Source organism: Homarus americanus, unplaced genomic scaffold (assembly GCF_018991925.1).
Source record: "Homarus americanus isolate GMGI-L3 unplaced genomic scaffold, GMGI_Hamer_2.0 scaffold39675, whole genome shotgun sequence".
Taxonomy (NCBI): Eukaryota; Metazoa; Arthropoda; class Malacostraca; order Decapoda; family Nephropidae; genus Homarus; species Homarus americanus.
Genome location: NW_024736071.1, coordinates 6,239,856 through 6,267,446, shown reverse-complemented (window position 1 = coordinate 6,267,446; position 27,591 = coordinate 6,239,856). Strand labels below are relative to the sequence as shown.

The window sequence follows — 27,591 nt, the reverse complement described above, 5'->3', positions numbered from 1 at the left end:
ACCTGGTTTAAAGGGCCCAGGCAGCCGGGCGTTGCCATGCATGCTGCGTCGTTCAGAGGTGCCAGCATATCTACTACCACTTCCACTTTCTTATGTTATGCCCTTATAACTTTAAATAACTGTGTAGTTCTAATTCTACACAATGTAGTATGTGCACTGGAGGCACAAAGCTGAGTGTCAGCTGCTGTCCTAAAAGTTTTCGCTGGAAGATTTGGCATCACTGCAATGCAGAAGGTTAGGCCAGTGCAACACTCACTTCGCCACACAAACACACGTTCTGCCTTATCTCTGTGTCTGCGGCCTCCACACACTTACTTATGCACTAAACACTAATCTCACTGTTCTTATGCTATTTTCTTACATTAATATATACACTTATCACTCGATTTAACGGAATCCAATATAACAAATTCTCGATTTAGCGGAAGGTATTTTTTCCGTTATTTTTCGCTCAATTTAGTGAACTAGTTTGCTAAATGAAGATTAATTCCGTTAATTCGCTCACACCTACGGAGACACCTCAGATACAAGATACAGTAAAACCTACATCTGCCTATGGTGAATGTTTTTAATATATAAAAACGATCAATAATGATATAAAAAACACCATATAAGATGCACCGCCCATTTTTGCAGAGAGTATTTAGGGAACCGTTACTAGTAACATACTTGATAAAACCACACAGGAAAAGGGAAACACTGGAGCACCTTAGCTTTCATCTTTATTCAAGATATCTTCAGAGGCAAATGAGTGACCTTACATAATATCTGGTCAGATCAATAAGATGGGATCCACCAATCAACACACCACATCCACTGCAAGCAAAACAAGAACTTATAAAAACTGGGTGACATAACAACGGGTCAGGTCAAAAAAATGAGACCCACGAATTGTCACCCTTACATCCACCTCAAATGCTTTCAAAGCATTTTTAACCTTAGACCACTTATTATTCATTGATTAATACCACAACATCTAGAGTTTAAAGTCTTGTGTGAGATACTGAGTTGGAGGGAGATAGGGACAAGGGAGGGAGGGCGGCAGGGAGGGAGGGAGGCTGGCTGGTGTATGGCTGGCTGGTGTATCATTGATAATATAAAATATTAAACACTATAGAAAAAATATGATATATAATTTGACATCAAAATTACATGACAGGCCAAATAATAAAGCAATTTTTTCACCTAGACCTCTCCATTTAGAGGCTACACACGCCCCACACACCTCAGAAGATAACAGGAAAAGGAACACTTGAGGCCATATTTATTCAAGACATCTTCAGAAGCAACTGAATTTATAAAAGTTGTGGAAAAATAATTTCATTTATCACAATCAGTACTCAAATGTGCTAAATTAATTACTAAATTCATAATTTTGAACAACATATTTTGAGCAACATATTACTGTACTCACTTTGTATTCAAATGTACTAAACTAGAGGACTAAATTTTGTTATCTCTAGTGCAAACTAGAGGGATTTTTATACTCAAATTGATTGCTATCTTACAAGAATTCCAGAAATGCAATTTATATTCTGCTAAGTCAAGTCAGTGACATTTTATACATGAAAAACTTTTAACTCCCTTTGTTGTATAATCCTGAATCCCAGACCCCTCTGTCCTCCACTGATAACTGCGCACTTGGTAATCTCCCCGTCAGAAGGTATAAGGATTTTGGAGGGTGAAGGTGGTTTTAGGCTTATAGTTTTTATCTTATATAATGTCGCTGACATGACTTAGCAGAATACAACTTGCATTGCTTGAATTCTTGCAAGATAGCGATTAATTGAGTACAGTTGTACCCCACTTAACGCGGTCAATTGAACCCAGAGGGTCCCGCGTTAAGTGAAAACCGCGTTAAGTGAATAACAGAACATATGGGATTAATTCCAATAGAACCCAGCCCGACCCCCAAACTCCACTTTTTGACGACAAATAACTATACATCTCATACTATAGTTTGCTCAAGAGATAAAAATTTTAGTCCTTTAACTTAGTACTGTACATTTGAGTACAAAGTGAGTACAGTAATATGTTCCTCAAAATTATGGGTTTTTCACAGGGAAAAGTCTGTATAACTAACCTCAGTGGTCAGGATATTATGGCATTGAATGTTACAGAGTATTTCAAATACAGTATAGTCTGCATTTCCGCGGTCAATTGAACCAGTGGAGGCCCGCGTAAAACGAGAAACGCGTAAATGAAATAACAGAACATATGGGATTAATTGAAATAGAGACTGGGTCGACCCCCAAACTCCACTTTTTCCGACACAATACGTACGTTGTAGTAAAAATTACATCTTAATTTTATGATGGTATGCACACACAATTAATAATTAAGAGAAATATCAATAATATTAGGTTTTTTAACACTTACGTTAGTAGAAAAGATGGGTCGGCACACGTGGATGGCGGCTGGTTCTGAGGCAGAGGGCAGATTAGTTGCCCTCCGGGGAATCACTTTCACTTTCACTACTCGCAGAGGTTTGCAGGGCCTCCCTGACAAACCCCTCAAAGTCCATATCCTCACTGTCACCATCACTATCACTGACTTGGGCTGGCTGTGGTTGTGGTGGTGTGCGGGCGAGGAAGTCCTCAATACTACGTTGACGACTAGCATTGATGTTGTCAAGATAGATCTGGATATACGGCTCCATAACTTACGACAGAAGGTTATTAGACACTTCATACCGATGCTTGTCTGGGTCGTTGTCAAGGATGAGCTTAATTTTCTCCCCCAACTCGATGATTTCCTTCACATTATCATGGCTTGGTCCAGGTAATTCAAGGTTTTTCTCGGGTGGTGGGGGTCCCGCAGAAGCCATTGTGAGGGGAATAGCGGGCACAAGAGAGAACTGTATACGCGGACTGAGAACAATGAGACAGGCCCGGCTAGGTCAGCGACTTTTACCCTCTGTTGGCAGGGCACGTCATGTTACATTAGACCAATTACAGCTAGCGACGGAGGGAATGCGTGGGTGGTAAGGATGCATGGCCCAATCACAGTCCGATACGTCATATGGCGTCAGCGATAACGTAAGAGCGGCCTAATGCGCACCACTCACCTCGCCGCTTCCCGCGTATGGTCAAGAATGGACCACGCGGGTAAAAAATGGCGCGGCTGTCTGGACCTCTCCAGCCGCTCGCCGCGTAAATGACCAAATTTACCGCGTAATTGAAACATTTTCATTCTGTTAAGGCACCACGTAAATGACCAAACGCATAAACAAAAACTGCGTAAATCCAAACTATACTGTATCTACACTCTTAGTTTAGTTTTGTACATAGAGACTGGTGTTGGAAGAGGGATGGTCTTAGGGTGAGAAACTGACTTCTCACCCCCCACCTTTGCCTCAGTCATTCTTACTGTAACTCGACAAAATATTGTTTATTTGTTGTTTGCTAAATAGTAAAGGTATGTTACTGTAATAATTTGAGCTTCTTAATGCCAGTACCCTTCATTTACAGTAACATACTTATTTTTACCTTATTATTTGTCTTGCCACTTAATTTTTAAGCAAATTACTGATTATATATTATATTTTTTCTATAGTAGTATTTAATATTTTATATTATCAATGATAAAAAATACACCATAAGAGGCTGATCATGCGAGACTATATAATAATGAATGTTAGAGGGTGTGTGTTGGTGGTGTTCGGAGTGTGTGTATGTGATGTTGAGGTTTGTTCCTCACACACACACATACACACATACGGGAATTAAGATAACATGCATCCAGTGAGGGGTCTTGTTGTGTGACTGCCTGGAGGCGATATAATCATCAGCTTTTGAGGAGCGCTTGGCAACGTGATGCATGTTACCATTCCTTTCCATTCCATCTCTCTGATCACCCACACCTTTCTGCTTTCTCACTCCATATTTTAAAATGTTATGTAACTTTGCTCATTTATACTTGTACAGCTCCTCCCCGACTTACGACGGGGTTAGGGACCCAAATCCAGGTCGTAAGTCGAAAATGCTTAAATAATACATAGAAAATCTAAAATGGGTGTCTCTTTTTCTTCTCATCACCACAAAACTCTCACTTTTAAGCTTGCCAGCTATTTTAAAGTGAATTACAAACGAAAATTTTGTCTGTGTACTGACGTTGGGACTCGAAAATGCATAATTTGGCAAAATTTTGGTTCGACTGAGGCAGGTCGTAAGTGCGGGTGGTCGTAAGTCGAGCAGGTCGTAAGTCGGGGAGGAGCTGTACTTATCACAATGTCCCTAAAAATACTTTAGCTTTTGTGTTTATTCAAGTTATCTTCAGGTAATGAGACCCACTAATCCCCTATCCCACAAAAGGGTGACCTGACATTCCATCCCTATAAACTTATTTGTTTCTGAAGATGTCTTGAATAAAGACAAAAGCTAAGGTGCTCCAGGGTATACTTAGTTGACTGAGAGCTCGATTTAGCAGAAATATCGAGTTAACGAACAGGTGGCTTGAATTAGTTCGTTAAATCGAGAAAATACTGGACATAACTGCTTTAACGGTATTCTTGGCTGATTATATGCTGGTACAGTACAGGTAATGTACAGTATTGCACAACACAGATCTTATATGAAAACAGCATTGGGCAGGTGAACAAACTTGTACAATGGCAGCAAGAGTGATGACATAGATTATAATGGGAATTCTTATGAACTTTGGAATGATTTATTTTCTATATAACTGTCTTTGTGAATCACACTTGGAGTGAAAGTGATATATTCTTGTTTATTAAATTATATAATTTTTCCTTCAGATTGGTTTCCTCTTGGGGAGCTGTGGTGTATCAGTGGCTCTTACTTCAGAGGCTTGTTTCAAGGGCATTCCAAAGACTAGTGCAGGGGAAGTAGTATCATTTAAGGGCTGGCCAAAACTCTCCTGGTTCATCACTGACCATCTACCAAAACCTCCAAAAGATTGGCAGACACCTCCAAGACACTCGGATGATACTGCTGCATATATTGAGGTGAGTCCTTTGATGTGCAATATGTTAATATGTACAGAAACAGGTGTCTGGAAAACCTTCTTAAAGTGTATTGAAGAACTGAACTGATGGAATATTAATACTTTCCACCAAATTATGGATGATCATTATTAACTCTCCTGTTTTTTGACCTGTGTATTGGATACTGCGGGATGTGTATAATTCTTTCAATTTTATTTGGTTAGTACAGTACCATAATTTTTCTTATCCTATAGAAGTGTATTGTGAGATAAAATATGAATGGATAAAATATGAATACCTTTCAATGTAAGCAATATATTACATACAGTATTTTAAAGCCATTTATATGGGGGGAGGAAACTTTCGAGGTCAGAAGGCCAGATTAAAATTATAAGAGTTCTTCGGTGACTACCTATAATTTTCATTGTTAACCACCAAAGGGCTTAGACAATTATTATCATCCTATAAGAAACATCCTGTGTGGGCTGAGCCGACTATGATCACCCCTTCATAAATCAACCTAGATTTGTTCTGGAGTGTTTGAGAGCAATCTACCTCTTAATATTGGAGTGTTTGGCATCTCTCTAGGCAGCAGGGAGAAGAATGCTTATGTTGCCAGTGCATGTTACAAAAAAAAACATGAGAGTTGTGGTATATATATCTTGATAAAATCACACAGGAAAAAGGGAAACAATGGAGCACGAAAGCTAAGGTGCTCCGTTGTTTCCCTTTTTCCTGTGTGATTTTATCAAGATTTATCTTATCCATGTTTCCATTGTGGATATATATATATATATATATATATATATATATATATATATATATATATATATATATATATATATATATATATATATACAGTAGTACCCCGATTTACGCGGTCAATTGAACCCACAGGGTACCGCGTTAAGTGAAATCCGCGTAAATGGAACAACAGAACATATGGGATTAATTCCAATAGAGACTGGCCCGACCCCCAAACTCCACTTTTTGACGACACACAACTATGTTGTAGTAAAAATTTTATCTTAACTTTATGATGGTATGCACAAACAAGTAATATAGAAGAGGTTAGGTTAGGAAAAATAAAGGTTAAGTTAGGAAAAATAAAGGTTAAGTTAGGAAAAATAAAGGTTAGGTTAGGAAAACTAAAAGTTATGTGTAACACTTACGTTAGAAGAAGAGATGGGTCGGCATACGGGGATGGAGGCTGGTTCCGAGGCAGAGGGCAGATTACTGGCCCTCAGGTGAATCACCATTACTAGGTGCATCACCATCACTATCAGTTACAGTTGTCAGGGCTTCCCTGACAAATCCCTCAAAGTCACCTTCACTGTCACTATCACTGGCTCTGGCTGGCTGTGGATGCACGTATACACGGTGTGGCCTTGAGGGATGAAACTGCCGCGGCTAGGTCAAGCGTCGTCTTTCCTCCCTCCCTCCCTCCCCGGGTGGACACGTCATATTACTTTAAACCAATTACAGCTAGCAGCAGAGGGGGGTAGGGATGCATGGCCAATCACAGTCCGATACGTCATATGACGTCAGTGATAACGCAACAAAGACACACACTGCGCAACCTTACCGCGCGGCTTGCCCAGGCGGAGGCGGAGGAGGGAGCAGGCGGGTGGGGCTAATCTAAAAATAGCGTCGAGCCGGACACTCTGCGCGTATATGGGTAGATGAACCGCGTAAAGTGAAAGTTTGGTTCTGGCGAGGCACCGCGTATATGAGAAATCGCGTAAAGTGAAACAGCGTAAAGCGGGGTACAACTGTATATATATATATATATATATAATCAATCTAATTCACCAGCCAGAATCGAACCGACCTACTACCGGGTGGGACTAGGAACGCAACGACCAACCCACAGGAGGTCGTTGATTATATGTTCAAAGTCCTCGTGTTATATGGACTAGAAAGGAATGCGTGGGTGGTAAGGATGCGTGGCCCAATCACAGTCCGATACGTCATGTGACGTCAGCGATAACGTAAGAGCGGCCTAATGCGCACCACACACCGCGCCGCTTCCCGCGTAAATGACCAAATTTACCGAGTAATTAAAGCATTTGCATTCTGGCAAGGCACCGCGTTTATGACCAAACGCGTAAATGACCAAACGCGTAAACAATAACCGCGTAAATGCAGACTATACTGTATTATTTATTTTTAAACCTTTAAACTTAGTCCTTTTCCGCAAACGTCTCTCGAGAAGGTGGGAGGGAGGGGTGACATGCTTGACAGTTGGCGCCTGTGATGTGAAGTATTTAATTGTTAATTTCTGTCCTTTAAATTGAGTTTTTGTTTTTTGCTTATAAAATTTAATAGAAGTGACCGGGCTGAATTTAATTTGCATTGCTGGAATTCTTATAAGGTGGTGATTAATTTGAATGGAAACAGAGAAGAGATCACTGAATTGGCTGTTACCTCCTCAGCTTATCATCTGATGTTCAAAACAAAATGTGATTTTCGTAAGGATTTCGTTAATCATTTTTTTTTTTCGTTAACCGAATTGAAGATTCTTATGGAAGGTAATTCGTTAACCGAAATTTCATTAACCGAGGCCTTCGTTAACTAAGGGACCACTGTAATTAGTGGCTGCTTAGCTGCACAGTGGCCCCCAGAAGAGTCTGGACAATCAGCAAGTGTGGACCCCCTTTCCTCCCAAATTGTTGGACTTGAAAGTTTTACTGTACAGTAGAACATTGATATAACACGAGATATGTTCCAAGAGAGGTCGCTTTAAACCGAATTCGCACTAAGTCGAAGTGTTGTTTAAATGGAATAATATAGTTTGGTACTTGAGAGAAACACAAAATACTAAAAAAAAATGAGAGGCTACCCAGATGCACCATCTCCTAGAATAAACAAAACATTGTTTTTTTGTAGTATTATGTTAAAACAAACACTCGTAAATCAACACGGCTAAAATTATTGGACGTGAAATGGTCTGTTTACTAGCAGTCAACTGATGTGAAGATTGGGGGGGGGGGAGGTGAAATGTTTGACAGTTGATGCCAAGGTCTAGTGCTTATTTATTTATCTGTCCTTAAGAGTGACTTCAAGTTTTTCTCTTATAAAATGTCACTGAACTGATGTGTTCTAATCAATTTTATTGCAAGGGCTGAAATTTTTTATCTCTTGTGTAAAATATATTCAAATTATTCGCTATCTTGCAAGGAGTCTAGCAATGCAAATTATATTATCCTAACTTTAGTCTGTGATATTACATAAGATAAAAACTTAAAGCCTAATACCACCAAACCCTGGCTGGGAAGATGGGGGGGGGGGAGGGGAGGTGACATAACTGTTTAACAGTTGCTCCAAAGGTCTAGTGAAGTATTTATTTGTTTATTTATGTCCTTTAGATTGAGTTTTGGTTTTTTGTTTATAAAATGTCACAAGTGACCAGGGAGAATATAATTTACATTGCTGGAATTATTATAAGATAGTTATTAATTTGAATATAATCATGCTATAGTTAGCACTAGACAAAAATTTTAGTAATCATTTAGTACATTATTTTGAGTACATGTACAGTACAGCTTTGCTCTTTGGACAGTGTAGGTGCCCATAGAAACATTAGGCGCGAATTTTAAAATATGATGCACCAGATTGACTCGTGCAAAATAGGAAAGATTCGCTTTAAATTAAAACATTGTCCTTAATTGTGGGTGTCACTTTAAATCAATCTTAAATTGAATCGCTTTAAATCGACGTTCTACTGTACCGGTATTGAGAAATGCCATGAGCTGTAGGTTTATTTTATGAATATTTTATTAAGAGCATTTGATTTGTATGGAACAAAGATTAGGTTAAGAAAATATGGAATATTAATGTATTACTTTTCTTCAGTATTGTACAGACAAGGATGGTTCAGTAAAAGGTGTAGTCGTAACAAGATCTGCAATGTTGGCCCACTGCCGCACCCTTACTTCAGCATGTAATTACACTGAAGGAGAAGTTGCTGTTTGTGTCCTTGACTTTAAAAGAGAGGTAAGTACTAAGTTGCAATTTTATAATTTACCAAAAGAAATAATAGATCCTGTGTGTCCATTTTTGTATTCTTATTATTTTTTTTAATATTGTATTACTATATTCCTATCATCTTTCAGGTTGGTCTCTGGCACTCCATGTTGTGTTCTGTGTTCAATGGGATGCACGTCATCTTCATTCCATATTCTGTTATGAAAGTCAACCCAGCCTCTTGGATGCATATGATCACCAGATTTAAAGGTATTTGAAGTACAGTAGTACCAAGCATTGCTATACAGTACATTGGTTCTCCCAATAAAAAAAATAAGTTAATCCATGTAGAAATACATCAGTAAAAGGGCTGTATCTTTTGAATTCAGTTTATGTAGATAGTATGTAATCAATTACTCTTATTCTCTTTTCAGCAAGCATAGCCATAGTTAAGTCTCGTGACCTACATTGGGGTCTATTGGCTACCAAAGACCACAAGGATGTCAGTCTTCAATCACTGCGGTTACTTCTAGTAGCTGACGGGGCCAACCCTTGGTCCCTTTCTTCGTGTGATCAGTTCCTTGCTGTATTCCAAAGTAAAGGTCTTCGGCCAGATGCCATTTGTCCTTGTGCATCATCTCCAGAGGCTCTCACTGTTTCTGTTAGGAGGTAAATATGGCTGGAAATTACATTCTCTGTAATCTGAGTTTAAATTGTCTCAGTCATACATTTTATGTGTGCATGGTAAAATAAATAATAATAATAATTAACGGTTTATTGAAAGAGCACAGCAGCCAGAAGGCTGAAAATATACAGTTACATAATTGGGGAATGGGTTTCAGTTTGCAAATAATATACAACTGGGTGGAATGGGATTCACCAATCCAGAAGAGATTGCTGCCACCGAACATCAAAACTCAGTTAAGCTCACGGCAGCCCTCACGGACCACATAATAGCTCAGAACGCAACAGGGGAGGTGGATACCAGTGAAGTAAACAAGATTCGAAGGTCCATTACGACAGAATGACAGCACAGCCAAAGTGATAAGTTGCAGCAACTGTTGCTGCAAGTACCAGAGAATTTGAAAAAAAAAAGTAGCTATAGTGCAGAAGGTGGGCGCCCCGAACTGGTTAACTACGTTACTGATAAGGGCAAATGGTTTCAGTCTCAATAAACAAGAATTTACAGATGCCAATGCTCTAAGGTACGGTAGGCCAGTTGAAGGTTTGCCTTCCCAATGCGTATGTGGCTCTTCCTATGACGTCGATCACACCATGGTGTGCAAGAAAAGGAGCTTCATATGCATGAGCCATGACGAAGTAAGGGATCTCACAGCAAATATGTTGAAGGAAATCTGCCGTGATGTCAGGGTAGAACTTATCCTCCTTCCATTGGATGGTGAGAATTTCCAACATAGGACTTCAAACACATCCAACGAAGCCCGTGTTGACGTCGGTGCTCGAGGATTCTGGACGCGGGGACAGCGAGCCTTCTTTGACATCAGGATTTTCGATCCCATGGCCGCATGTCCCCGTAACCTAGCTCGCGATGTTACACACAGGAGGAACAAGAACGACATTATCAGGGTACATGAGGAGAGAATTCTGAATGTTGATCAAGACAGCTTCATTACTTTGGTGTTCACAACTGCTGGTGGGATGGGACCAAGTGCAAGATGTTTCTATGCCAGATTTGAGGAGGTGTTATCTGAACGGAAGCAGCAGCCCAGAAGTTACGTCACAGCCTGGTTGAGATGTCGACTGTTCTTCTCTCTGCTTAGGACTGCATTGCTCTGCCTCGGAAACGAGATCGGCCCCAAAACCGACAACGGTCGTAAATATTGACTATGAGGCAACAGTCACTGAATGCCGTATAAACCTGTGGCTCAACTAACTCACAAAACTAGGGTAGCTACTTTTGTAAAAGGGATATTTAATTTTAAGGTAATAAAATGGCGGTGAAGGTGTAGCTATTGGGGGACGCTGGAGGCCACGTTATAAAAAAAAGTAGTAGTAGTAGGAGTGCATAATAATAATTAATGGTTTATTGAATGGCAGATGGAAGGCTGAAAATATACAGTTGCATAATTGGGGAATGGGTCACTTGATTGACAAATAATATACAGTAATACCCCGCTTAACGGGTTTTTTTTTTACGCGTTTCTACATTTACGCGGTACCCCGCCAGAACCGGAATTCCCACTTTACGTGGTGCATCTACGCATATACGCGGGAAGCGGCGTGGGCATGGTGCGCATAAGGTCGCCCAGTCATCAAAACATTACCGAGTTCTTCACCCGCCACCCACCACAGCCGGCCCAAGTCAGTGAGAGTGATAGTGAGGATATGGACTTATATGGACTTTGAGGGGTTTGACAAAGAGGCCCTGCAAGCCTTTGTGGTGGATAGTGATACAATTGATACAAGTGCCTCGGAACCAACCCCCCATCCCCGTGTGCCCAGCCATCTTTTCTACTAATGCAAGTGTTAAAAAACCTAATATTATTGATATTTCTCTTAATTATTAATTGTGCGTGCATACCATCATAAAATTAAGAATTTATTTTTACTCCTACATAGGTATTTTGTCTGAAAAAGTGGAGTTTGGGGGTCGGCCCAGTCTCTATTTCAATTAATCCCATATGTTCTGTTGTTCACTTTACGCGGGCCTCCGTAGGTTCAATTGACCGCGTAAAACGGGGTTACACTGTACAAGTAACATAAGTGATACAAATATGATATATAATAACTAGGTGGGGAGAAAATCATACTGCAGGGCATTTCAACACAGTGACAGTGCAAAAAGATTGATTTGGAGTGAATACACTGGTTGATTATGAGTTGTTGATAAGTCTTACTTGTCTGTTCTTATAGCGATCAGTACGTGTGTGTGTGTGCGTGCGTGCATGTTTGTGGATATACTGTATCTACATAATGGATGGATTTGATACATTTGTACTTAAAATTATCACTTCTTTCCATTCAGACCAGGCCATGGAGGTGCCAATGCTGTAGGTCGTGGAGTGTTGAGTATGCAGGGTTTGAGCTATGGTGTTGTACGTGTGGACCAAGAAAATTCCCTTACCTCTCTTACACTTCAGGACTGTGGACAAGTTTTACCAGGAGGTGAGTAACAGGCCAAAATTCCTATAACAATGCTCTTTCTTATAATATAAATGAGTAAAAAAAAAGAATTTATTTATTTATTAATAATTAATTATTATTTTACTGTTTGCTGATGATATTGTTTATGGTTTTGGGAATCCAAGACACCCATATACAGGGGGTCCTTGAAATATGTCAGGGTTAGGGACCAAAGTTGTTTGAATTGAAGCAAAATTACATTTAGCAGGGAATTTTCCAATACAGTATTACCCCGCTTTACACGGTTTCACTTTCCGCGATTTCTCGATTTCTCATTTACGCGGTACCTTGCCAGAACCAAACTTTCACTTTCCGCGGTGCATCTACTCATATACACGGTGAAGTATAATTTTTTTTTTTTTTTATTTAGCTCATAAAATTCATACAAATTACCCGGCCAGAATATAATTTACATTGCTGGAATTCTTACAATATGATGATCATTTTGAATATAAACATCATGGATTTTGCATTAGACATACAAATTTTAGATCTAAAGTAATAATTTGGTTTACACAAAGTAAATATTTTATCTTTTTTGCAAAATATATGAAGTTTACATTCAAAATATTCCCTGACCTGCAAGGAATCCAGAAATGTCAATTATATTATCCTAACTTTAATCTGAGGTATTATTTATTACTAACGTTAAAATCTAGAGTTTTCACCCACACATTTATCTGGTAGGGAGGGAAGGTGGGGGGGGGAGGGTTGGGACTGACCGACCCAGCTGGCATGAGTGTGAGGAGGGGGGAGGCAAGGTGGGGTACTTTGATTGACAGATAGTGTCATGAAGAATATTTTTTTTTTATTAACTGGAGATATTTGTTTTAGCTCATAAAATTCATACAAATTACTCGACCATAATATAATTTACATTGCTGGAATTCTTACAATATGATGATCATTTTGAATATAAACATCATGGATTTTGCATTAGACATACAAATTTTAGATCTAAAGTAATAATTTGGTGTACACAAAGCAAATATTTTATCTTTTGTGCAAAATATATGAAGTTTAAATTCAAAATATTCCCTGACCTGAAAGGAATCCAGAAATGTCAATTATATTATCTTAACTTTAGTCTGAGGTATTATTTATTACTAAACGTTAAAATCTAGTGTTTCACCCAATCATTTCTCAGAGAGGTAGGGGCCAGTGAGCTGGGAAGAGGGAGGGGGGGGTGGATTTGAGTCCATTATTTGAATGGACATTAACCTGGCGACTGTATTTCTCTTAGATATTAATTGTGTGAGCATACCATCATAAAATTTAGATGTTATTTTTACTACAACATAGGTATTGTGTCGGAAAAAGTGGAGTTTGGGGGTCGGGCCAGTCTCTATTGGAATTAATCCCATATGTTCTGTTGTTCATTTTACGCGGTTTTCACTTTCCGCGGTACCCTGTGGGTTCAATTGACCGCGTAAATCAGGGTACTACTGTACTGAACAGTTTTTCAACTCATATTTTTGGGTCTATTTAGGGGATTTTTAGGAGTGTTTCTAACTTTACACGGTTTTTGGCTTTATGTGAGGTCCCAGGAACATAACCCCATGTAATTTGTGAATCTACTGTAAATAAATTTATCGCTATATACAGTATTGGAAAAATTTCGATAATTTTGGTAGTCTTTATATTTGAAATATTTCCTGCTCATTTCCCTCGCAATAAAAAAAATATCGCTATATATAGGAAAAGGTCGATAATTTTGGTAGCCACGATATAGGATATAAAAAATTCGTTGTATAACGTTGCTATATATCCGAACCCTACTGTACTGGTAATATAATGTATGGTGTGCTAAATATGCTAAGTGCTCTAATTACAATTTTGGTTACCTTTTATTTTACAGTACAGTATACTGTACAGTACATTTTTGTGCTCATTTTCAGCAAATGTAGGATGAAAAATATGTGTGTGGAGATTGATAATTGGAGGTGTTCTTTTCTTTTTCCTCAGCTATGATCATTGTCGTAAAGTTAGAAGGTCAACCTTTTCTTTGTCGAACGGATGAGGTTGGGGAAATCTGTGTGGCAGGTGGAGCAGTTGGTGATCAGTTTTGGGGCCTTCAGGGTATGACCAACACTACTTTCAAAGTCCAGCCATTGCTTCCAGACAACACACCAATGTCAGACAATTCTTCCTTTGTCAGGACAGGACTTCTTGGATTCTTGGGACCAGTAAGTGTGAACTAATAGTGACTTTTATATATTAAGTATGAAATAGAGAAACTAGACAGATTATGTGATTCATTTCAGTACAGTTCAGTACGCATACAGGTATTATTATTATTATTATTATTATTATTATTATTATTATTATTATTATTATTATTATTATTATTATTATTATTATTATTATTTAGATGAATACTTTTTTAAATGTGTTAAATGGTTTCTTTATCTGTGACCCTTACTTCATTCATAGCTAAATTGTGTGGACTATAATCACCAAGCCTAATTAGAAACTACGGTATGATTTAACTTAATTCAGCGTGTGTAGTAAAACAAAGTGAGTAATGGCTTCCTTTTTATTTAAAGGTTTTATAACCCTTCATTTTGCTCTCTAGGTGACTATCGAGTGGGACTCTCCTCTTCATACATTCTTTTCAACTTAAAACACAATTCTTCTCAACTGATCCTAGTCCCTATTCATTATTTAGGTACAATATTTTTCCTGTATGTTCAGCCTCTCCCCTCTACTACCTTCATATACATTATCTCAAATGAACTTCACTAATCTAGAATTCATTATACAGTATACTGTGCAGTACTCCATATATCAATACTGTATTGTACAGTACTGTACTTTAACCCATGCACCTGTATACAGGCTCCTTCACCCCCCACATATCATTTTCACATCTTCAGTCTTCATCCTGTCAATTCTTTCATATCTTAAGTTATTCGCTTGAGTGCTAATTTTTTACTCATCCATACCTAAGAAGCTTATAGCAGTTTATCTATACAAGAAGACTGGAACAATCATTACTTCATGCAGACTTCATTCTTGCCTTACATTTAATACCTTCCTCCTTACTAAGGTCTGCAATGCATGTTCAGCTGATTTTCTTTGCATTGGTAATTTATATTGAAAAAAAAAAATTAGCCAGAAAAATACAGATACGGAGTGGTCAACATTGATATGGCTGAGCCGATTGAGAGCTGGAATTTATTCACTTGTTTTACTACTTCCTCATTTAACTTATGGTTAACCAGAGATTCCTTAACCCGTAAAAAAATTTGCCTGCATTTGATTTACAGTCAGTTCTCCTACAACGCGATAGTTGTGTTCTTGTAAAACCTCGCGTTCTAGAAATTCGCGCAATAGAAATAACAGGGCTTATAGAGAAAATAGGGTTAGGTGCAGATTACTGGAAATAAAAAAAATTTAGTAGTTAGCCTAACACAAAGGATAGCACAGTCTAAATATATGTTACATTTATATCTAATAATGAAATCATACAGTAAATGTAACACTTTACCTTGAAAACTATGAATATAACCTGATGGGGGAGAAGGATGATCTTGAGGTTGAGGAGTCATGCAGACAGGAGTTGAGAGTTGTCATCTCCTCAAGTTCCTTTGGCCGTGATCTCACACTTTTGCTAGCACTCAAGCTTTTTCCAGTAATACAGCTTGCTTTAATTTTTCCTGCATTGTCTCTAATGGTGCGTAAAGTAGACTCCTTTATTCCCGTTGCACGCACAATATCACATGTTCTTTCCTTACGTTCAAAACGCTTGATAACATTAAGCTTCTCTTCATGTGTTATAGCCTTTCTTTTACAATCACCACTGGGAATGTGATCACCAGAACGCTTCTTGGAGATATTCTTCTTTTCCATATTCACAGTTAATACCACAAAATTGGAGAAATAGTAAGCAAAAATCACTAGGACAATTCAAAACAACCCACGTGTTTCAACTGATCGTGTGATGGAAACAGAGAGCACGGGTGTAAAAGGCTATTTTTTTCTCTTTTATTTAAAATTTTACAATTTACATACTGTATACAGTGACCCCTCCGTTAACGAACTCAATCCGTTCCAGAAGGTCGTTCGTTAACCGAAACCATTGTTTCAATGGGTTTTTGGGTAATTGGTTCCAACTCACCGAAAATTTCCTAAATTCAACATAAATGGTAGAAAAGTTCACTTCCTTTGAGGTGTGTATGTAGAAGGCTCCTGGATGATGATGATGATGATGGGATTTAGAATGGGGGTGGAGGAGAAGGAAGAAGAGAAGGCATTGGGGTGGAAGAGAAGTCACCCCATGGCGCCATTTCACCCATAAAATTTTAGCTCTCTTGGTGTAATTCTAGATTATTTTCTTTAAATCAACACTGCACTGCATTATATATTGTCAATATGTAAAATATATTTCAAAATGACCAATAATTTGCTTGGAAACACAGAAAAAAAGCATTTAGTTGAAGAGAGTCTCAAGCAAGATGTTACCTCCAGTGAAAACAGAGAGAGACTAACTCCTGTTTGCTGTGTTAAGAGGCTGGATGCCGCGCATTAAACTAGTCACTTTACCTTCAATTATGTTCAATAATTGTTAAAATGACTAAAAAATTGAATATTAAACTTTTAAAATTATTGAATAGTATAAACTTCTTGATATTTACTAAAATAGTAAGGAATTTAAGCCCTAGAACCGATTAATGTATTGGCGGACTGATACTAAAGCTGGTTGCCCGGTCAGTGCAAGCGAAAACATGTTGAGGTTGGTTCGTAAGAACTTCGTTAACCGAATTTTTTTTCGTTAACCGAATTGAAGATCCTTATGGAAGGCAGTTTGTTAATCGAAATTACGTTAACCGAGGTGTTCGTTAAACGAGGGGTCACTGTACAGTATACATAAATATTACATAAATTATTTCTGCAATTCTTTATGTTTAATGTTAACTTTAGTGATAATAAGGATAAGAATACAGTGATCATGTAAAATGCTATTCGTCCGCACTGCAAAACATCATTTTTATTTTTTTTTTCGACAGTATTTATGGGAACAGCTAAATTTGCAAAAAAAGGATGAAATTTAGAGTCCCTATCAAATAACACTTCACAAACAAAACACATGAATCAATTGAACATGTGATGTCGAACTTGAACTGTAAACACTGCATAACCCCGCGCCAAGCGACAGTACACTTAAAACGTTCGAGTGGAATTGCGTTACAGCCAACACGCGTTTGCGTTTTACAAATATCGTTCTTCTATTCAACAATCGTGTTGTAGCCAATTCGCGTTGACAAAACACGCGTTGTAGCAGAACTGACTGTACTGAAAACATCCTCTTTTTCTGGATATTTTACAACATATATTGTATACAGGCAGTCCCTAAGTTATGAAACGTCCGACTTATGAACATCCACCAATACGAACGAGGTTAAACATGAAATTTACAGTACAGTTCGGGTATTATATGTACCTGATGACTTATTTTTTAGTTTCATTTAATGTATTTTGGCATTCTGTTTCTTCTTTCGTCTTAAATTAAGTGATTTTAGATGTACATTGGGACTTAGGCTGTGATATAGTGCGTTTTAGGACAACTGCCCCCATGGGACAACTGCCCCCTGGACAGTGAGTAACTGGCACAAAACATGGAACTAACCTAAATTTAACTAAACCTAACCTTACCTAATCCTAACTTTAACCTAACCTAACTTAACCTAACTTTAACTTAACCTAACCTAATCTAACGTAACCTAACCGATTTTTAAATATTAAATATGACTGATCCACAATTCTTTCACTTAACAAAAAAATTTATCAATGTTTTTCTAATTACAGATTTGTAGTTTTACAAAAAATTATGAGTTATGCATTTTGTGTATATAATTATTACTACAAATAAAACATGAAAATAAAGCATTAATTTCCTAGTGTTATTTTCTCCTCTCTTCAGTTAGTTCCATGTTTTACGCCAGCTATACACTGGCAATGGGGGGCAATTGTCCAGTGGCAGCAGTGGGGGGGGGGGCGCTGTTGACCTGATACCGATATACAGTTGTACCCCACTTAACGCGGTCAATTGAACCCAGAGGGTCCCGCGTTAAGTGAAAACCGCGTTAAGTGAATAACAGAACATATGGGATTAATTCCAATAGAACCCAGCCCGACCCCCAAACTCCACTTTTTGACGACAAATAACTATGTTGTAGTAAAAATAACATCTTAATTTTATGATGGTACATGCACACAATTAATACTTAAGAGAAATAGAGAAATACAGTCGCCAAGTTAATGTCCATTCAAATAATGGACTCAACTCCCTCCCCCTCTTCTCACACTACACTCACTGGCTCTTCCCTCAAACCATGTCTAATTCATATTTTCACTGTTTTATATCATTTTTTTCTAATTACAGATAGTTTTAATAAAAAGACCATTTTGTGTATAATAATTATTACAACAAATTGAAAATATTAAAGTGTCAGTTATTATTTTTTATATTTGGCATGGAGGGGTCAAAGGCCGCACCGCAGAGCGCGTTAAGCGGGGTAATACTGTAGTGGGATTTTAAAGATTGTTTTGTAAGTACGGTATGCACGTAGCATGTGTTTCAGTTTGCGTATATTTTCGACTTTACATCCCCAGGAATGGAACTCATTCATAACCCGACTTGACTTTGCAGAATATAACTTGCAATGCTGGAATTCTTGTAAGATGTTGATTAATTTGAGTATAAACATCCCATAGTTTGCTCTAGACATAAAAGTTTAACTTAGTACGTACATTTGAGAACAGGTTGTGATAATTTATGTGTTGTGGTTGCAGTTGTGAAACTTTGTGACATCACTAGTGTATAATGCGTCTCTGTATGCTCCGGTTTATTCACTGATCAGTTGTCTAAGTGCAAAAGTAGCCAAATTGAGCCATCTTGTATCAATTGATTTTAAAGTTGAAATTATAAAGTCAAATGTTATAAGACAATGGTTTAGTTGTGCTGTTAATGTGTGTTGTATAAGTGTCTTGGCATGTCACCTCACTCCTCCCACCCACGCACTGGACATGGGAGAATGCGGCTAAACATGGTGCAATCTTTCATAATGCTGAGAACCTTTGTCCCCAGGCCCGGAGCAGAAAGGTTTAGAGTGATTTTCTCGCCATTTTCTCAGATTTTCCGGTACTTGCTTTATATCATTATTTATTGTTCTTATACATTCACCCTAGGCTGAAGTATGTTATACTGTATCATGTGTCTGAGTAGTCTCCGTAGGTGTGAGCTTATTAACCTTTACGCCTGGGTGACGTACTAAGATGCCCGGCTAGCGCGCCCCGGGTGATGTACTAGGACGTGTGCCATTATCTGTCAGTGTTTAAATGCTCAGCGTGGGTTATCAGGTTCCAGTGTTTGCCTGTCATGCCACACGCTCGGCCACAGGGAAGCTTCCTAAACGTAATTACCTGTGTTTGTTTGTTTTATTTCCATTGTTTGTCCATTTTGTCATGTTGTATCAAAGTAATATTGCTAAAAATAGTGCAGTTGTATTGTAGTGTAGTATTACTGGAAAATAATGCTATGATTATGTTATAAATGTTTTTATTTGTGGAATTATTATTATTTTATTCATTACTTGTTCTACCAAACACAAAGACAGCCAGACAGCCTGGCGACCGACTGCGTGTGTGTTGCCAAGCACTTTTATGAAAATTAATGCAAATAAAATATTCTAAATTAATTACTTATAACAAATTAGTATAATGATCAGTAAATATATCATTATTGGCCATCTGGGACGCAAAGGCAAGCTAAAAATAGCTTGTAAGTTCGTAGGTGACCACGAGCTCAGCTGTCAATTCAAAACTGTTGCCTCATATCCCTCCCTCCCTCAGCGCTGCCAGGGAAGTTTCTAGAGGGTCAATATATAGTTTTTCTTACTTATTTTTATTGTTTTATTATTTAAAGAGGTTAAAATTAATTTTTGGAAAAGTTTTGATTTTCTCGATTTACCCTCGTGTGGGGGTTACTGCCAGCGGCACCCTAACCCTTGGCCTAAGGGTTAACGGAATTAATCTCGAATTAGCAAACTAGTTCAATAATCAAGTGAAAAATAACGAAAAAATGCCTTCCGCTAAACCGAGAGTTTGTTATATCGGATTCCGTTAAATCGGATTAGAGATTTCCGGCTAACTTGTGTACAAAAAAATGTCTATTTCCTTTATGTGTTTGTCGTTAGGACAATTATTTCTTTTACCTGTATTGTATATGTGTGTGTGTGTATACACACACACACACACACACACACACACACACACATACAAATAATAATAATAATAATGGGAAAATACTCTCACAAATAATCACAAACGGCGGGGTCACATTCCAAAGTGACCATTCGACCCTTCCCCTCTCCTCCCTACCTCACAGCAATGACAAGCCGAATAATAAGGTAAAAATAATTATTTTACTGTATTATTAATATCCTGAATACTGGGGCTAGTTATACAGACTTTTTCCTGTGAAAAAGCCATAATTTTGAAAAGCATATTACTCAGTGGCGTACTGTGGCTGCACTGACGAGGCATGCAAACACCCATATTTATCAGTAATCAAATCAAATATTAAGTAAGATATGGCCTTTTTCTAAATAAGGGTTGTCAAGCTTTTATAAGCACCTAATTTCTTAAAAAATATTTGTGGCATCTAACAAAATATCTATTATAAATCATTAAATAATGGGTGCAAAAATACTTACGGCAAAAGAATATAAAGCTTTCAATGTGATCTACAGTAATTTAGAAATACAGTTAAGAAAAATTACTAGGCATCATGCACAACGCTGGCCCTCTGTAAAGTTACCAATGAACATTTAAATAATTAGTAAATATTTTTATTTTTATGATCCGATCATTATTTCAAATAAAACTGAATAACTTTCCCACGTGAAAAAACCTATAACTGAAAGCGGACTGTAGGGTTATTTAGAAACATTAAAAATAATAATGTGGGCCAGTTTTGTCCAGCTGATGGAGAGCCACCGCCTCTCGACAAGTGAATGCATTTTTCAAATTGCATGCATTTGTACCCATTACATTTACAGAAACCTTATTAAATAGCTACTCTTATAGAACAACAGCTCTTAGGTAATATAATATCATCGTATAACATAACACTTCATGCTTACTAAGGGAAAAAAGTATTAAATTTGACTAAAATGGCTCAAGAAAGTTCATTTTAGCATGTTATTGATAGGTTGGTTATGTCTATATGTCCATTGAGGGCATGCTGGCTATCCTTCTGCATGCATTGAGGGATGCTGAGTCTCCTTGACTTTCCTGAGTGAAAACTGTGAAGACTCTAAAATTAAATCTGCATTATTGAAGATACTATTTAAAAATATGTTTTGCTTTCTACTAGGCATGCAATGCATGCCTTGCATTCATTAAGAATACGCCACTGATATTACTGTACGTACTTATTTCGTACTCGGTGTACTATGCTAAAGGACTAAAAAAAATTTCTCTTGTGCAAACTATAAGATGGTTATACTGAAAGTAATCACTATCTTGCAAGGATCCTCAGCAATGCAAGTTATACTCTATGAAGTCAAGTTTGTGACGTTTTATAGGAGAAAACTATAAGACTAAATCAAAATTCATCCCATTAATAGTTATCACACCCTCGGCTGACTTGATTTAGCAGAATATATCTTGAATTGTTGGAATTCTTGCAAGACAACGATTAATTTGAGTATAAACATCCCATAGTTTGCACTAGTCATAAAAATTTTAGTAATTAACTTCGTACATTTGAGTACAGGTTGTGATAATTTATGTGGCTGCTCAGCATTTGTGGTTGCAGATGCGAAGCTTCGTGACATCACTAGCGTATAATGTGTCTCTATCTGCCCTGGCTTATTCATTGATAAGTTGTCTAAGCACAAAAGTAGCCAAGTCAAGCCATCATGTATCAGTTAATTTTAACATAGAAATTATAAAGTCAAATGTTATAAGACAATAGTTTAGTAGTGCTGTTAATGTGTGTGCTGTGTAAGTGTCTTGGCATGTCACCTCACCACCTGACTCCTTAACATTCATCAACTTCTTTGTGGTAAATTAAACACTTGGTTGCTACATCCAAGCTCTACTTGACTCATGTCACTACATATCTGAAATAACACAAAAGCAAATGTTGTAACAATTTAAAGAGGAAACAACAATGAACATAATATAACATCGTTTTATCCTAATATGAAATAAACGCTTACACAAAATACATAGTCCGATCAACTGAGATCAGAGCTAGAGTTGCTGGATGCTATTATACTAGACAATCAAACGACAGAGCAAGTACGTGAAGCGCAATTAATGCTGCGTGTATACAATAAACTCAATAAACTAAGCTGATACTTACAAACAAGAACAAAATAATGTTACAGTATTTTCCGTAATGATGTTTTAAAAATATCACATTCTTCAAATCTTACAATGTGCTTGGTAAGTTCATCAATACTTCTTTGAATGTTTACACACACACACACACACACACAGTGGCATCCAGTGAGGGTCTAGTTGTTGTGACTGCCTGGAGGCAAATTAAAAGATCATCTTTTGAGGAGCATATTGCTTGGCATACTGGTGCATGTTTCACTCCTTTCCATTCCATCTCTCTAATTACCCACATGCTTCTGCTTCCACACTCCATATTTTAAATGTTATGTGATGCTCATTTATTCTTATACTTATCACAATCTCCCTAAAATACTTTAGCTTTCGTGTTTATTCGAGACATCTTCAGGTCATGAAACCCACTAATCCCCACTCAAGAAAGGGTGACCTGATATTCCATCAGAAGATCCGTAATATGAGACCACTAATCGCCAATCCTACCTCCACCTGATGTTGAGTCAGGTCAGGTCAGGTCAGGTCCTCCCCAAAATACTTTAGCTTTCATCTTCATTCAAAACATTTTCAGGAACTGCTCTTGATTTTCAACCTCAGATAATTTGTTCCCAAAGCAGGAAATTTTTTTAAAGTTCCTGCTTTGAGAATGATTTTCCAAGCAAATTTAAATTCCGGCTTAACAAGAACGGGTTTGTTACAGTATTTTAGCGGAATTTAATATCACATTCTTCAAATCTTACAATGTGCGCGTTTACACACACACACACACACACACAGTGGCATCCAGTGAGGGTCTAGTTGTTGTGACTGCCTGGAGGCAAATTAAAAGATCATCTTTTGAGGAGCATATTGCTTGGCATACTGGTGCATGTTTCACTCCTTTCCATTCCATCTCTCTAATTACCCACATGCTTCTGCTTCCACACTCCATATTTTAAGTGTTATGTGATGCTCATTTATTCTTATACTTATCACAATCTCCCTAAAATACTTTAGCTTTCGTGTTTATTCGAGACATCTTCAGGTCATGAAACCCACTAATCCCCACTCAAGAAAGGGTGACCTGATATTCCATCAGAAGATCCGTAATATGAGACCACTAATCCCCAATCCTACCTCCACCTGATGTTGAGTCAGGTCAGGTCAGGTCAGGTCCTCCCCAAAATACTTTAGCTTTCATCTTCATTCAAAACATTTTCAGGAACTGCTCTTGATTTTCAACCTCAGATAATTTGTTCCCAAAGCAGGAAATTTTTTTAAAGTTCCTGCTTTGAGAATGATTTTCCAAGCAAATTTAAATTCCGGCTATCACAGATTTACGGGTTTGAGGGATTCCGGCTAGCGGAAATATTACTGTGTGTGTGTGTGTGGGGTGGGCGGGCGCGCGCACTGTCCACCCTCGTTAATTCGTACCCCTTTAATCCGGATTACGGATAAATTGGACGAAATCTGAACTGTCCGTATCAAATTTCTGGTTCTGGGATTGTCCCAGTTGCAATTGGGGTTTCAATTTCAAATTCTGTGTCATTACTAAGGAATAACGAAGTCTCTGCACTCTAAGATTAAGAGAAAACGGAAGGCTCGGGTGTCCTAAAGCAAGAGAAAACGGACTCCTATGACGGGGCACTCAAATAAACATGCACACAGCTACATGTTTTGTGGACTACCCACTGTACAGTGTCCTTTTCATCACTTTGTAATAAACCTAGTCATGCCTATGTGTGTTTCTGATAATTACCATAACATTATATCTTTAGTGGGTCTGAATGAGAGCGGTTGTACAAACAGAAGCACTCACACTGACAGACTTGATAAGTTTTACCAACCATAAAGACAGTTGAAGCTTTGAACATCACCCACAATGGATCTTGCAAATTCCAACTGTAATCAGACATATCTAAGTTACCTCAACAATTGCAACCCCAGTTGCAATATCAAATTCTGTGTCATTACTAAGGAATAATGAAGTCTCTGGTGCACTGCACTCCAAGATTAAGAGAAAACAGACTCCTATGACGGGGCACTCAAATAAATCGGTTAATTCGGACAATCGGCTAAAATGGACACCCTCCCCCCCATTAGTCCGTTTTAACGAGGGTCGGCTGTATATATATATATATATACAGTAGTACCCCGCTTAATGCGGTCAATTGAACCCACAGGGTACCGTGTTAAGTGAAAACCGCGTTAAGTGAACAACAGAACATATGGGATTAATTCCAATAGAGACTGGCCCGACCCCCAAACTCCACTTTTTGACGACACACAACTATGTTGTAGTAAAAATTTTATCTTAACTTTATGATGGTATGCACACACAATTAATAATTAAGAGAAATATCAATAATATTAGGTTTTTTAACACTTACATTAGTAGAAAAGATGGCTGGGCACACTGGGATGGGCGGTTGGTTCCGAGGCAGAGGGCAGATTATTGGCCCTCACCTGTATCACTTGTATCAATTGTATCACTATCCACCACAGAGGCTTGCAGGGCCTCTTTGTCAAACCCCTCAAAGTCCATGACCTGGGTGAATATAATTAACATAGTTGGGATTCTTGTAAGATACTGATTAATTTGAATATAAACATGCTATAATTTGCACTAGACATAACAATTTTAGTACCATAATCAAATTAGTACATGTGCACTCCAGCTTTGCACTAAGGTCATTTATTTCTTTTACTTTTCTTTTAGTATGGTGTGTGCATGTAAATGGATGAAAATAAATGAAGAAATTTATGTAAATCTACCCAAAAATACAGTTGAAAAACTTTTTATAAAATGTACTACAGTATTGTACACTAATGTACTACATTTTTTATATCTTGAGCAAAATATATGACGCTTATATTTAAATTAATCTCTGTCTTGCAAGGATTTCAGCAATGCAAATTATATTATCCTAACTTTAGTCTGAGATATTATATAAAATAAACATAAAGAAATCACCAGGGTGGGAAGAGGGGGCGGGAGGTGAGGTGACAGAATGTCTGGCGTTTGTTTGTTTATTTATTTGAGATAAGATTTGACAGTTGGCGCTGAAGGCCTGTGTGTGTGTTTATTTATCATTACTTAAGAGTGACTAAGCTCTTCTCATAATTTGCCACCCAAACGACCTGGGTGAATATAACTTACATTGGAGGGATTCTTGTAAGATAGTAATTTATTTGAATACCTGTATAAACAAGCTATATTTGCAATAGACATAACAATTTTAGTACCGTAATCATTTAGTACATGTACAATACAGGTTTGCACTTAGGTCCATTGTTACTGTACAATATTGACTAAATTCACTAGATAACGTACGCCCGGCAGCACAATCTATAAGAATACGCGATGCATACGTGACTGTGCCCGCTCTAGGGCCATTTAGGTTCGCTAGGTCCCATTATTTGAATGCCTTTTTTTTTCAATTTAAATTTTAATTGTTTAATCCTTGATAGAGGAAGTGGGATCCTAGTGCTGTCACTTGGTACCCCTGTACCATAACACCTGAAGCAACTGGCCTGTGTCACAAGTATATACAGTACAGTACAGTCATCCCTTGGTTATCGCGCCTAATTGGGACCCCGCCGATAACGAAAGTACAGAACCTATGGCATTTGTTCTAATTGGTTCAGGCACCCAAGACCCAACCCCAAGTTTCCCATTTTATGACCATTTAGACCCACTAAATATACAGTCAACCCTCGCTTTACGCGGTCCCACATTCCGCGTTTCCACGTTAAATGCCGAAACCGGAATGCTCACATTCCGCCGTGCGTGTACGCGGGTGAAGTATAATTTTTTTATTTAGCTCATAAAATTCATACAAATTATCCAGCCAGAATATAATTTACATTGCTGGAATTCTTATAATTTGATGATCATTTTGAATATTAGCATCATAGATTTTGCATTAGACATACAAATTTTAGATCTAATGCAAGTATTTTGTTTACTCTGAGTAAATATGTTATCTTTTGTGCAAAATATATGACATTTATATTCAAAATATTCCTGGTCTTACAAGGAATCCAGCAATATCAATTATATTATCCTAACTTTAGTCTGAGGTATTATTTATTACTAAAAAGGTAAATATTGTGGTTTCTCCCACACATTTATCTGGTAGGGAGGGTTGGTGGGGGGTGGGAGGGAGGGAGTGACCGACCGACCATCTGGTGCGGTTCAAAGAATATTTTTTTTTTATATTAACTGAAGATATTTGTTTTAGCTCATAAAATTCATACAAATTACCCGGCCAGAATATAATTTACTTTGCTGGAATTCTTACAACTTGATGATCATTTTGAATATAAGCATCATAGATTTTGCATTAGACATACAAATTTTAGATCTAATGCAAGTATTTTGTTTACTCTGAGTAAATATGTTATCTTTTGTGCAAAATATATGACATTTATATTCAAAATATTCCTGGTCTTACAAGGAATCCAGCAATGTCAATTATATTATCCTAACTTTAGTTTGAGGTATTATTTATTACTATACCTTAAAATCTAGTGGTTTTCCCCCAAAAATTTCTCAGAGAGGGAAGAGCCAGCGAGTGTAGTGTGAGAAGAGGGGGAGGGAGTTGAGTCCATTATTTGAATGGACATTAACTTGGCGACTGTATTTCTCTATTTCTCTTAAGTATTAATTGTGTGCATGTACCATCATAAAATTAAGATGTTATTTTTACTAGAACATAGGTATTGTGTCGGAAAAAGTGGAGTTTGGGGGTCAGCCGGTCTCTATTTCATTTAATCCCATTTGTTATGTTGTTCACTTTACGCGTTTCTCACTTTCCGCGGTACCCTGTGGGTTGAATTAACCGCGTAAAGTGAGGGTTGACTGTATATATAATGTTATGGTAAATATCATAAACACACACATAGGCATGGCTAGGTTTATTACATAGTGATGAAAAGGGTACGCTTAATACTGTAGTCCACAAAACATGTAGCTATGCTTTTTTTTATTTGGTCCCCCGTCATACGAGTCCGTTTTCTCTCACATCAGGACGCCTGAGTCCACCGTTTTCTCTCTTAATCTTAGAGTGCACCAGAAACTTTACTATTTTTAGTAATGCCACAGAATTTGAAATTGCAACCCCAATTGCAACTGGGGTTGCAATTGTTGAGGCAACTAGATATGTCTGATTACAGCAAATGTGTTATTG

The 27,591-nt window shown here is 37.7% G+C and overlaps 1 protein-coding gene across 1 annotated transcript in view; it reads left to right on the top strand.

Annotated features, from left to right (window-relative positions):
- Positions 1-27,591, top strand: part of LOC121871676 (disco-interacting protein 2-like) — a gene marked incomplete at its 5' end in the record, with an annotated part of 242,037 nt that overhangs the window by 124,828 nt on the left and 89,618 nt on the right. Inside the window, 6 exon segments of the mRNA XM_042374088.1 lie at positions 4,757-4,966; positions 8,801-8,941; positions 9,061-9,181; positions 9,346-9,580; positions 11,898-12,037; positions 14,021-14,241. Of these exon segments, the coding sequence (XP_042230022.1) occupies positions 4,757-4,966; positions 8,801-8,941; positions 9,061-9,181; positions 9,346-9,580; positions 11,898-12,037; positions 14,021-14,241 (1,068 nt within the window).